This window comes from Anopheles coluzzii, chromosome X, assembly GCF_943734685.1.
Source record: "Anopheles coluzzii chromosome X, AcolN3, whole genome shotgun sequence".
Classification (NCBI taxonomy): domain Eukaryota; kingdom Metazoa; phylum Arthropoda; class Insecta; order Diptera; family Culicidae; genus Anopheles; species Anopheles coluzzii.
This window is the reverse complement of record NC_064669.1, coordinates 13,511,623-13,523,769: the sequence shown is the minus strand read 5'-3', so window position 1 is coordinate 13,523,769 and position 12,147 is coordinate 13,511,623. Positions and strand designations below refer to the sequence as shown.

Below are 12,147 nucleotides of genomic sequence, written 5' to 3'. Positions count from 1 at the left end.
CGTCACAACCGCGTGTCTAATCTCGTTTCGTTTCTTTTACCCCGCCTTCCTTCTCAGAAACACCATCAATCAGCAAAGTTCGACCGTTGATAACGCCCGCCAGTCTGCAGATCAGCTCGCGCGGACGCGTCGTGTTCAGCATCGTGCCGGCAACCGGCGGCGTCGGCGGACAGCAGCACGAGCAGGGACGGGACGCCAGTGCAGCGCCGGACTACGGTGCGTCGGAGGAACCGTTCCTATCGCCCGAGTACATCAACTCGCTCGGCAAGAACGTGCAGTTCAGCGAGTCGGACGTTGAAAAGGTAAGAACAACACGGCCGTTTGCTGGGCGGAAAGCACAAACACACTGCAGGACCTGTTGCAAAAAGTGTAGCAGGTGTAGAACACTGTAGAGAAAAAGCGGGAAGGAAATGTGCTCGTCGGGGAGATGGTTGGCGCTTGAGTGGGTAATGCATTTTGAAGCCCCGTTGCAGCAATATCTATTTAACTCTTCCTGGGGAGAGTGATACAGAGCAGCAAACAAACAAAAAAGCGTTTGTACACACACACATACACACATACACAGGTAGACGAACGTTTCCACGCAAAACGCTGTTAGGCTGATTGTTTTCTGCGGTAACAGGTTTTTCGCCGCCCGTCCGAACACAATAACAATAATTGCATTTCAATTCCATTCGTCGTCGTCCTCCTCCTGTTCTATTTTGGTTGTACTTTTCATTTTGAAACCACCGCAGTACAGTTGTCACAGTGGTTTGACAGGAGAGAAGGCTAGGGGAGGGGGAGGGGTGGATAGGTAGCAGGCAAAAAAGTGTCCAATCATGTCCGTCATCATCATCAGTCGCAGCTGGTGGGTGGGTGGTTGTTTGCTGTGTGCCATTCGGAGCCTTGAAAATAGTAATGGACATTCGATTAAAATCCCTGGGGCAGGGCGGCACACAAAGAGTGTACTCCCACGCGCTCGTTTCCAAACACCCCCCCCCCCCCCCCCGCCCATTTTATGACACCCGTCCAGCACTCGACTAATTTGACATGATTTGACATAAGACCTGTCAAAGCACGGCGCGCAACGCAATGGCGGCGGGGTTCGTCTCCTGCCCAATAAACTCAATCATGCCTTAATCGAGTTTTATGTTTTTTTTTTTAAAGCAAAGCCACAGCATTTGGATTTTTTATCGCAAATCACTTATTCGGACTGGTTTTCTTGCTCTTGGTTCTTTTTTTTCACCCCCTGCCCGTAGATGTGGATCTACTCGCTCGGTGTGACATTGCAGCGCACTGTCTCGTCGTTCGCCGTCAACCACCAGCAACATCATCACCAGCAGCAGCAGCAGCAGCAGCAAGAGTACGACGGAGGCGTCCATCACCTGCGGACAGAGGACGCACTCACACCACTCGATCACGTCGTGCTGGCGATGTGCGAAGCGAACCTATACCAGCGCGCCAGCCTGATGTTTCTGCTCGATGTAAGTCCAAGCGCATTCATTTCGGTAGTTTTGATATAATTGACTTATTCGGGTATTTACCATTGAAAGCCAATGCAGTGGACAGGGACTTTGTGTGTGTGCAGAGATGAAGGACCAAAAAAAGCCTGCAAGCCTAAAACCAATTTCAGGGAAATTGAATAACGCGTAAAGCACAAAGGATATCCACGCAATTTCCGCTACAGGGAAGGCTTCAGGGAAAGAATCGCATTGCTTAACTTTATTAGGCGATGAGGATCATTCATTGCAGCGTGTTAGGCGTTATCCATAAATTACGTAACGCTGATAGGATGATGTAACAGGGTTTTCCATTCCAATTAACAACTGTCCACAGTCTACTAGCAATCCTCGATTTGAAAAACACGATTGTCTACCACTTGCAAACAAGTCAAGTCGTTTTTGGTACACTGTCCATTTCAATTTCACAATAGTCGTCTTCGAAAAGACACGTCAGATGCGGCACGGGTTGTTTTGGTTTTGGCTGGAACGTGTATACAGGGTTTTCCGGTGGACCGAATGGACCGTCCCCCCGTAGCAAGGATTGACTATCCGGTTGCGTGGTAATGAATTAAGCCTCGATGTCCGCGTAGCGTAGGACGTTACGCTAAATAGAAGAAGAAGTCGATCCTGACATTTTACAAAATTTATACTGGTTCTGGAGCAGAATCTATTCCCAGCCAGGTAATTGAATCAGTCATAAACCTACACTGGCCTTACACCAAACCGGCCGTGAAACTGTAACATATACATGGAATTGTAACCTACCAGTAGTGCCGCTCTTGAACTGATTAAGATTCCACATCGGTCCTAGAACAGATCCTGACCCCATTCCGATCCCTGATACTGTTGCCTTTTTAATTCGCTACTCAAAATAGTACCTGAATCTGTCCCAGTCAAGGAACTATCCAGTCCAGTGGTTTTTCTGATTGTTGTTTTTCGTTACATTGGGGAGTGTCGCGATATAATCGGCAGCTCGAATGACTTCACAACATTCACATGCTTACCGACATTTTTGCAACCAACTCTTGCTCAGTCAGTTGGTTAATTGGCGATATTTTTTGTCGGTGATCATTACGATAGTCATGGGAGATATGCGGGGCGTGCGGGTGGTTCCAAGAAACAAAATGAGCATGCTTTTACTCTTAAATGTTTTATTGTTCGACCCAACAAACCATCTAAGCAGACAGGACGATCAAGCATGCTAATTTTGACATTTGGAACCAAGTCAAAAGAAACGTGGGTCAAGTATGTTCCACGAATGCCGTGATTATCATAGGTAGAAAATGTCATGACCAAGTGAGTGACCAGGAGTTGGGTGCTACAAAAAATGTCTCCAAGCATGTGATTGGTCCACCAATGGGTATTAAATGTTTTATTATTTTTTTAGTGTTCGTTATTATTTGATTTTGTTATACATTTCTTTAATTAGATTGATCCTACTACACGTATTACCAGACATTGTACCATGACGTAACATTTATAGTTTTCTAAACTCTAAATCATTTCAAGTGCATTGCGCCAAATGGCAATTTTTGCGTTACGTAATTGATGGATGACGCCTTCGGCCACTAGCAGCAGCATTCCATAACTTTCAATCACTAATAACCACACGCTCCTGAAATGCAAAGTATGCCAAAGCAAAGCTATGCTGCGTGCCCTGCCAGCAGCTGCATCCGGACGAGCAGGAAATTCATGGCCGACGACGTGAAGCAACGTTTCGCGCTCGTCTCCTTGCGTCTTGTCACAATGCATGATATATGAAGTGTATCGGTCCAAAGCTCCAGAATGCACAGCCTGCAGTTGCAATAACGTTTCATGGGTCGAAGCATGCGGTCGAAAACATGCTTGCCCGGATAACTATAAACATTAACGATATAGAAGAGAGGAGAGCAAGAGTGGGTTGTTTGAACAGTGGTAAAAGGGACTTTTGCCTGCAGTAAAGATTTGAAACGTAACGCTGGTACCATTCTGCCGGGGGAAGAGGTGATGGAACACTCACTTCCGACCATCTTGCCTGTTCCGTGGTTGACGATGCGTCTAATGTCTATATTTTTGGAGTGCGACTGATACATCATCGACCCCATGGGAAGGAGGTTGGCCGCTGGGAAGTTCCCGGTAGCGGGAGTGTTTTATTATTCCAAAAGCAAACTAATTAAATTTTTCCCAATGGGTGGGGGGAGGGAGGTGGAGGTGCTAGAAGAGGTGGAACAGAGCAAAAATAGCACCCCGTTCGAAGGTTTGTAGTAAGGCACGTGCCGAGCTCAAGAGGTGCGTCGGTACAAAAGCATACAAATCAAACAACAGGGCGAGTCAATTTTCTGTTCGCTGCTAGATTTCATTAAGCATTTCTCCTTAAGGGTGGCAAATGGTGAAAATGAGCCTTTTTTATAATGCTTTGTTTTCCTCACCTCCGTCCTCTCTCGCGTCTGAACCCGTCAATACAAGCAATAGAACCGCTTGGAGAGCAAAGCTACTCATATTCCAACTCATTCACGGAATTGGTTGTGAAGTACAATTTCGTAATTGTAACAATCACACATACACACACACAAAATGAAAATCACAACAGCAAAAATGGAAAAAACCACACACCCACCTCACTTCTTCCTCCCTATCAATGCAATGCACTTTTCATCGGAAATATTAAAACATTTTCCTGTTCGATGGAACCGCGCCTTCGGTAATTGGGGATGCGAGCGGAGGCAAAAAATGGAACCGGGAAAAAACACACATACTCACACGACTCGGTTGGTACATTCATTTCCCAAAATAAGCGCCGTGTGCAGTATTGTTGCAAACATTTCATTCAACAATTTTATCGCCCTGCCTCTCTCCTTGTACGCGTAATTGTACGAGCAAATGAGCGCGCAACAAACACTACGCAGCGGAAGAAGAGAACGAAGAACAACAGGAGAGAAAAAAAAACCGCTCGATGAATCAAACGAGGACGCTTTTGTCAGTCAGACGGCCAGTTGGCCGTTAATTAAAAACTTTAATTTAGTTTCGCGCGCTCATTTCGAGTGGGACCGGCCGTTGAACGGGACGCGGCGGATGAAGGCAAATGCAGACAAAAACACATTTTGAATCATCGCCATCAGCGATGTCAAACACATTTGATCATTTGGCGGGGCAAAATGCCGCTTAAAATAGTAGTACAGGCGCGCAACATAGTTTTACCAAAATCGGACCGCTGGCAGTACCTTTCAGTCCATATTGAGATAACAAGACCGTTGCAGTAGTAAAAAATTTAATGCAAAATTGTTATATTATTAAATCCAAGAAACGTTTGTAGGAGATTTTTTTCATTCGGCCATAGACCTCTGATTTTTTTTAAATTTGTGCCAGCTATCCAGATTTAGGACGCAAAAATAGTCATTGCCAGTTATGGCCAATAGTTAAGTAGGCTTGTTTATTCCCTAAAGAGGGGTTCGATCTGATATTTTCACCAAAATAATGTGCTAAAAAGATTCAGTTTTTCATTCGTACCTGGATGAGCTTACTTACTCCCTTATCCAGCGCTACAACCGCTTTGCGATCTTGGCCTGCCTCAGGAAAGCTCGAAACCGCCCAAGGTCTCGCGCTTTCGTCTGCCAGTCCGTTATCCAGGCCTTAATTCCAAGCAACCTCAATTTGGGCCTACCACTCCTCCTCTGCCGTTGTGGATGGCCTAAAAAGAGTTTACGGGCTGGATAGTCCGTTTCCATGCGTACAACATGGCCAGCCCACCGGAGCCTGGGGAGCTTGATACGAAGCACCACAGTGAGGTCGCCGTACATCTCATATAGCTCGTCGTTATAACGACTCCTGCATTGTTCTTCCACACATACGGAGCCAAGTATCTTTCTGACCATCTTCCTCTCGAACGCGACAAAGAGAGTTTCGTCAGATTTGGACAGTGCCCGTGACTCAGAGGTGTATGTGAGTACCGGTACTATGTAGGTGCTGTATAGTCCCAGCTTCGTCCGTTGCGACAGGTTCTTTGGGGCAAACTTGTTTCTTAGGCTGTAGTAATAACCTGTTGGCAACCAGCAGTTGTTGCTGAACTTTGACACAAAATATGCGAATTCTGGGACGACTTCAACAGTGCGTTCACCTATCTGTACGTCAAGCCTACGTATATGTATTTCTGTATTCCTGGTTTATTTATTATTCTGGTTTATCTGCAATCCGAGGATCTCTGCCACCTGCTCGATCCCTTGGTAGGCTTCTGCTACATGGGAGAGCCACAGAAGAATGATGTCTATATCATCAGCGTATACCAGGATCTGGGTTGATCTATAAAAGAAGATTCCCGTAGTCTCCACCCTCGAGTCACGGATAACCCACTCTAGCGCCTAGTTGAATAGGGGACAGGCAAGCCCGTCCCGCTAGCGCAGACCTTTGGTGGTAGCAAAAGGCCCTGAGAGGTTTCCATCCATCTCCACCTGGCAAGTGACGTTGGTCCTAGTCTTATCTGTTTAATCGGGAATCCAAAAGAACGTTTGGCCGGGAATCATAACCTCGCATAGTTTTACCCTGGCTATGCTATCATATGCAGCTTTGAAAACAATGAAGAGTTGGTACGTGTTGCGTCTGTATTCTGCCATCTTCTCCTAGATCTGCCGCATGGTGAAGATCTGATCAGTGGTCGATTTCCGTTTCGGAATCTTTTTTGATAGTTTCTGTCTGTCTCTTCAACGCGAGGCACAAGACGATCCTGAAGGAGTCAACACTGTGATATCCCTGTCCAGCCCAACCTGTCTCCCTTCTTGTACATGGGGTAGATGATGCCGAAATTCCACGCTACACAAGGCGTTGATTCGCTATCCCACACCTCAGTAGCAATTTGATTAATCTCGTTTTGCAGTCGTGTTGGATGAGCGCTTTTGTTAATCATTCAAAGTCTTTGCTAACAGCAATTACTCTTTCTGATTATTTGCTTAAAATTAAAAATAAAACAGTAATGTTCGGTAACCACACACAGCAAGTGTGAGTTTAAAGTTGGAAACTAATAAATCAAATCAACACATATTTTTGTTTAAGCAACACAATGTATTCATATGTAAGCGATTGTTATGAGATAAAAATAATTTGTAGTATTTTTGTAACCGCTTTACCAGACCAGCAAACAATGTGTCCGGAATTGCGTGCTCGACCGATGGAGCAAAACACCGATAACGGTTTTATGACGCTGGATGGTCTAACAATTGGTAAGAGAAATTTGTGAAGTTGAAGATCTCATCAAACTTCAGGCGTTCGGAATTGACTGACTTGTACTGGAGAAGCAGAAATGCAAAATAAAAATAATTTTGGCTCAAGCGACCGCGGGCCAACAATTTGACAACTCTGATCTAAACACACACAAAGACCTATGCTCCAACACAGCGGTGAAGTATAGGAGCACCATATCACCCAGCAACAGAGAGAGAGAGACTAAGGGAGAGAAGGGATGGAGATGCAAGCGGAACGGGTTTCATCAAAAGTGTCTCCATTTTGATTTCGATTGTTCGAACTCACTATTCCACAGTCCATTTGTTTTTACGGTGAAATTGCATACCAGAGGCATTTACAGGCAACTACAGTATCGGAATAGCGATAGCATACACGCACGCAAAAAAGCGCAATTGATCGATCGGTTTTAGGCGCTATCAGCCAATATCATAATGGTAGTACTTGAAATCACTTTTTTTGCAACAATGAGGCAACATTTGGAAATTGGCTATACTTTTTGCCTGTTTCAATCTTTTTTGAAAGCCTTTGTTAGACTCTGTGTTGGTTATCAAAGTCCTTTTTTAAATTACTTTTACGTTATGTGATACGAAGTGAAACGTTACTGTACTGGGCTTCTGCTCTAATGTCCGATGCACTAGCAACATTTTAGTGCTGCTGTAGTGTAGCAAGCTTTGCATTTGAAATCACAAAAAAAAGTATACTTTACATGCCAAAAAGGACGAACGGCGGAATTGATTTAAGCTTGGTCGATGTTGCTTCCCCCGCTTTTTTTTTTTTGTTTATCAATGCCTCTCTCGATTCGGTTCACGCCTTTTTCCGGTCCCGTTGGGGGTGGAACAAAACAAAAGGCCGGGGTGACACATGACCCGGCGGAAAATAATCCCCTTAGGGATACCGAGACCATCACCTCCCGCCGAAACAAGTTTATTTATAGTAGATAGAAGAAAAAAAATCTAAATATTCAAAATTGGCTGTCATCCTAAAGTGGGAAGTTTGAGGGCAGTTTTGATTCCAAAATAAAACTGGTACCAAAACTTCCCATCTCACTAATATCCCCGCTCGGAATGTAGCAAAACTTTGCTGTAATATGTAGCACCGCTCCAAACATGTGTGAGTGTGTTTCACCTTTTTTCTTTTTTTTTTTTTTGACGATCGATGCATTTGGCATAGTTGAGCGTGTAGCAGGGAAAGTCCTTTCCGCGTCAATTCGAAAGCGATTGCATACATGCAGGCGCTTCCAGGTCCTTGCCATTGTTGGGCTTCGTGTGATAAGATGCTTGCTTGTGCGCTGGTTCTACATCGATGCTAACACATGGCTAGTGCGAGTGGTAGACAGTAAGGGGGGGGGGGTCTCTCCCCTCCACTCCTCCCCCCCCCTCCCTTCGGGGTTGTTCGCGGAGTGAAAACAAAAGCGGCTCAAGCGCACAAACAAAAGATGGCTAAAGTTTGTGAATTGGGTCCATCGGATCCCTTCGCAAACACACACACACACACACACACACACACATCCAGCACACTTTTGCCCTAACCGTATCAGAAGCATCCGTGTGTGTGTGTGTTGAAGGGAGAATTGGAAAATTGATTCATACATTTTTGCCGTCCACTCGATTGCCACTCAGCCTTCCTCACTAGTTTTCTCGGACCGCCCGCTACCGAAAAGCTATCCCTATCTGGGTTTGGCCGTTGGCCAGCATAAACGTTGAGCTCAAAAAAGGGATCACCAATACGCCCCCGTACACACACACACACACACACAACTTGAAGCACACGTATCGGAAAATCATTTTCCACTTCATAAGGTTTCACTTTTCACTTTGCCTGTGCGCCATTCGCTTTGCCCGTGCCAGCAGCCTGTTGTTTTCCCGGTAGCACTCACACACACACACACACACACACACAGAGCCAACGTAGCGTGGAGTGTGGTTTGTGGTTTATCCTCTAAGCTCACCTCGCTCGCCACGCTGCGCGCAGCTCATCGGCCGCCTCCGTCCGCATCTGTCCATCGCGCGTTCCAGGCGGGTGTTCCAGCTTCACCGGGGCGCGGACGGGCAGTATGGTGGCACTGTAACTGATTTATTGTTTCCCCCTGGCAGCTAAGTTTTCGCCTCATTGGGTGCCGTGTGGGCGGGAAGCGTTTGCTTCGAAATGTCAAATAGCCTTCGCCTACGCCGGGGCAGGGTGTTTGGGGTGTGTAGATCGCTTTTCCATCGCACTCAGTCCCGGTTTATTCTTTTTTTTTTTTTTGCTGGACACTCTAGCATCCACCCGTCCGTCCAGAAGTGTCTACCAGTGTGTGTTTCTGTGCATACGTGTGTGTGTGTGTTCTCTCACAGTGAGAGGAGCACAGAAAGGCCAAGGGGAACGGTGGGTTCGAGGTTAGTTTCAAATATAATAAATAACTTCCAATTGAATGGGAAGTGTGCTCTGTGCACGAAAAATGGTCCCCTCCCTGCTTTGCCCGCTCGGAGGCGGAGACAAATGGAGTGAAGCGGTGTGGGGAAAGTGTTTCGCCCAATCGCCGGCACCCACCAGCAACGCGTCCCCCTTTTTCCCCGGTATCGTCGTTAATCCCTTTGCAATACCGGGTAAAACTGTAGTGCCGGGGAGTGAGGGTGTTGGGTGGCACTTCATCTTTCCACTCTCGAATTCCTTTGCCGCTTCGTTAGCGTTAGAGTGGTGTGAAAAACTTGTTCGATCCGTTTGAAAACCGAAGTAGGAAAAAAAATAATAATACGAAAAACACTAAACGGCTGAGAACAGTTCTCTGTTTTAGTTATTCCATCGCCATCGCCGTCGCGTTATAGGTTATGGTTTTATGGTTTTTCGCAGAGAAAGGAGGGCTCGGAGGAGAAGGCATTCCCAACCATTTACGGAATGTGGGATTTTCTTTTTGTGGTGAGGTTGGCCTGCATGTTTCAAATGATCTTCTCATCTCCGCTCACTTGGAGCATGCGGAAGAGTAAACGGGGTCACTTAAAAAAATTAACCACACACACACACACACAGAGACGTGTTGGTCCCCTGACGCACTCCAAAACATGAAAAAGCTATAACCTAACGAACGTTTCTTTCGAGCAGCGTCTTTCACTTGCATCGAGCACGCTAGATTTATGGAGCACAATTTGGTCCTTCGAACCGGATCATCTTATTGGTTCGTACTGTGTCACGCGCGGGGGTCACCGGAAAACGGTCCCAAAAGGCGACATAATGTGTGTTGCCAACAAAAAACAACAACAGGAAATCACATTAAAACATTTAATTTGCTCTCTCTCTCCCTCTGTTTCTCCCTTCTGTCCTTCACCTCATATTGCCAAGCCGAACAATCCATTTGAGCCCGCTTCTGGCAGGCCCAGATGTGTGACAAATATCCGGCCATTGTGAACGATACAAATGGTGGTTAGTGGTGAGGATGATTTTTCGCAAACGAAATTGATGGCCTGTTGATGCAGCAGCCGCAGCCGAACGTGCGGACGATACAACACAACAGCTCCCTACCTAGCCCAAGTGCCAGACGAAAAAAAGGGTTGAAGTTGAAGCTGAATTTCCATTTATCTTTCGCCCTTTCGCAATAAGAAAGCGAATGAATGCGACACGCAACGGCCTTGCCGGCTGGAGTGTCGACTGTAAAAAGCAACCAAAAAAAAAACTCATCTCTTTGCAACATTTTCTCGCTCCACCGCAACTGCCTGTTGCGCTAAAAAACAATGCTATTGCCACTTGTCAAAGTAAGAGCATTTTTTTTTGTTTGAGTCTGCCAAAAAGCACTGACTTGTTGCCCGTCGCCCGTGCCGTCCAGTCGTCGCCCCACCGGGAAAGGCACACAAGACCAATCAAGACCAGCGCACTGCTCTTTTGTTTCACGTTTCAGCCAGCATCCACCGCCCGGCCCAAACACACAACCATTATCGGACGCCCTGCTTTTTGGGGCGGCTGTCACATTGTACACAGAAAATTTGACAGCTATTACCTATTTACCCCCGGGTCCGGAGAAAGCCACGGAGAAGCTCGCTGGGTCCGCATTCTCACTTTCCTTCCTCAAAGCTTTTGCCGTCTGCGTTGTGCTGCGGTTTCGGTTTGAAGTGGAAGACGAAACCGGGGGGGGGGATGGATAGGACCCATCATTCCTCGTGATTAATGATCGGAAAATGCAAATCACAACCCAGGCCAGGCACAACGCAACGACCACCCACGCTGCTCCCAATAGTTGCAGGGACGGATGCCGTGCGTTCGGCTGCTTTTCTCGTCCCTATCTCGCCTAATCGCGAAACGATCATCCCCTTTAATCTAATCCTCGTTTTGCCGCAAGCGTCTTGTTTGCTTGGTGGCAGTGTGGGGGAGAGGGAAGGTTTAGAGGGAGATGAGGTGTAAAGAAAAATAACGCCCTCGGAGCAGCTTTCCATTGCTAAAAGAGGGTTTTTTTTTGGTTTGTTTTTTGTTTTGCGAGGGTTAACCGTAAGCCGAACACGAAGAATGAGTAAGACATTGCGCCACCATCGGAGGGGCCGCCCTCAACTGGCCATCTTTTCCGCTTTTCCGCGGGGGAAATGGAAGATACAAGAACAACAAAAACAAAAGAACGGCTTAAGGCAGGACGCAGGTCGTTTCCTCTGCTAAAGTAAGGGGTTTGCTTTTGTCGGTGTAGTGTACGCACGCCTTGACTAAACAGTTTTTGGAATGTTTACTTCGGGGTTTTTTTGCCCTGTCTCTCTCTCTCTCTATTGCCGCATTTTTACGCATGAAAAACTGCCTTCATACCTTTTTTTGCGTTGCGCTAGGATTAGTGTGCTATTTTTGGGTACCATTTTCACACCATCCCAGCACAGACATGTCTATTAGGGGTTGTACGAGTAACTTACAACGCTAGTGGCACGTTTCTTTGTGACCAACGGTTGAACCTTTAACTAACCTCAAATAAATCGAGTTTGCTTAACTATCTTTCTCTTAAAATATTGTTTTCTTTAAATCATTCAACATTCCTAGTCCTGTATTTAAAACAACGGTTGAATTTCTCAACCACCCAAACGCTCAATCGGTACTAGCGACGGGAAATATGCCGTCCAGCATACCGTACACGTCACCCTGCGCTTCCCGCAGCGCCTGCACGATAGCTTCCTCCGTTAGCCGGTCATAATCGTTCCCCTCACCGACGGAAACGAACCCGCAGAGCTCGAGAAACGCGGCATTGAACGAGCAGGCCGCCTTGTTGACGCACTGGGTCACGCGGGGAAACACAAGGGCCCGCAGCTCGCCACCCCGGTGCAGGTCGGTCCAGGTCCAGAAGAGATTGTGTGCCATCTGCCGTTCCGCTAGCGCCTGGATCAGCTTCATCAGCCCGCTGCAGACGAGCTCCAGCTCCGTGGTTGGGTCGCGCAGCACGAAGCAATACCCCTGGGCCGGCAGATGATCCGCCAGCCGGTGCAGCAGCGGAGTGCCACGCACGGGAAGCAGTTCCTAA

General features: G+C 46.9%; 2 protein-coding genes across 2 annotated transcripts in view; one reads left to right on the top strand and one right to left on the bottom strand.

Moving 5' to 3' along the window:
• LOC120961550 (uncharacterized) overlaps positions 1 to 12,147 on the top strand; it is a 115,984-nt gene that overhangs the window by 90,249 nt on the left and 13,588 nt on the right. Inside the window, exons 3-4 of the mRNA XM_040385335.2 lie at positions 58 to 302; positions 1,239 to 1,463. Of these exons, the coding sequence (XP_040241269.2) occupies positions 58 to 302; positions 1,239 to 1,463 (470 nt within the window). The remainder of the gene's footprint in view (positions 1 to 57; positions 303 to 1,238; positions 1,464 to 12,147) is intronic.
• The window catches only part of LOC120961566 (GDP-D-glucose phosphorylase 1), a 29,762-nt gene continuing 20,438 nt past the window's right edge, over positions 2,824 to 12,147 (bottom strand). The window contains exon 4 of the mRNA XM_040385359.2: positions 2,824 to 12,143. Coding sequence (XP_040241293.2) covers positions 11,718 to 12,143 — 426 coding nt within the window. The 3' untranslated portion in view covers positions 2,824 to 11,717. The remainder of the gene's footprint in view (positions 12,144 to 12,147) is intronic.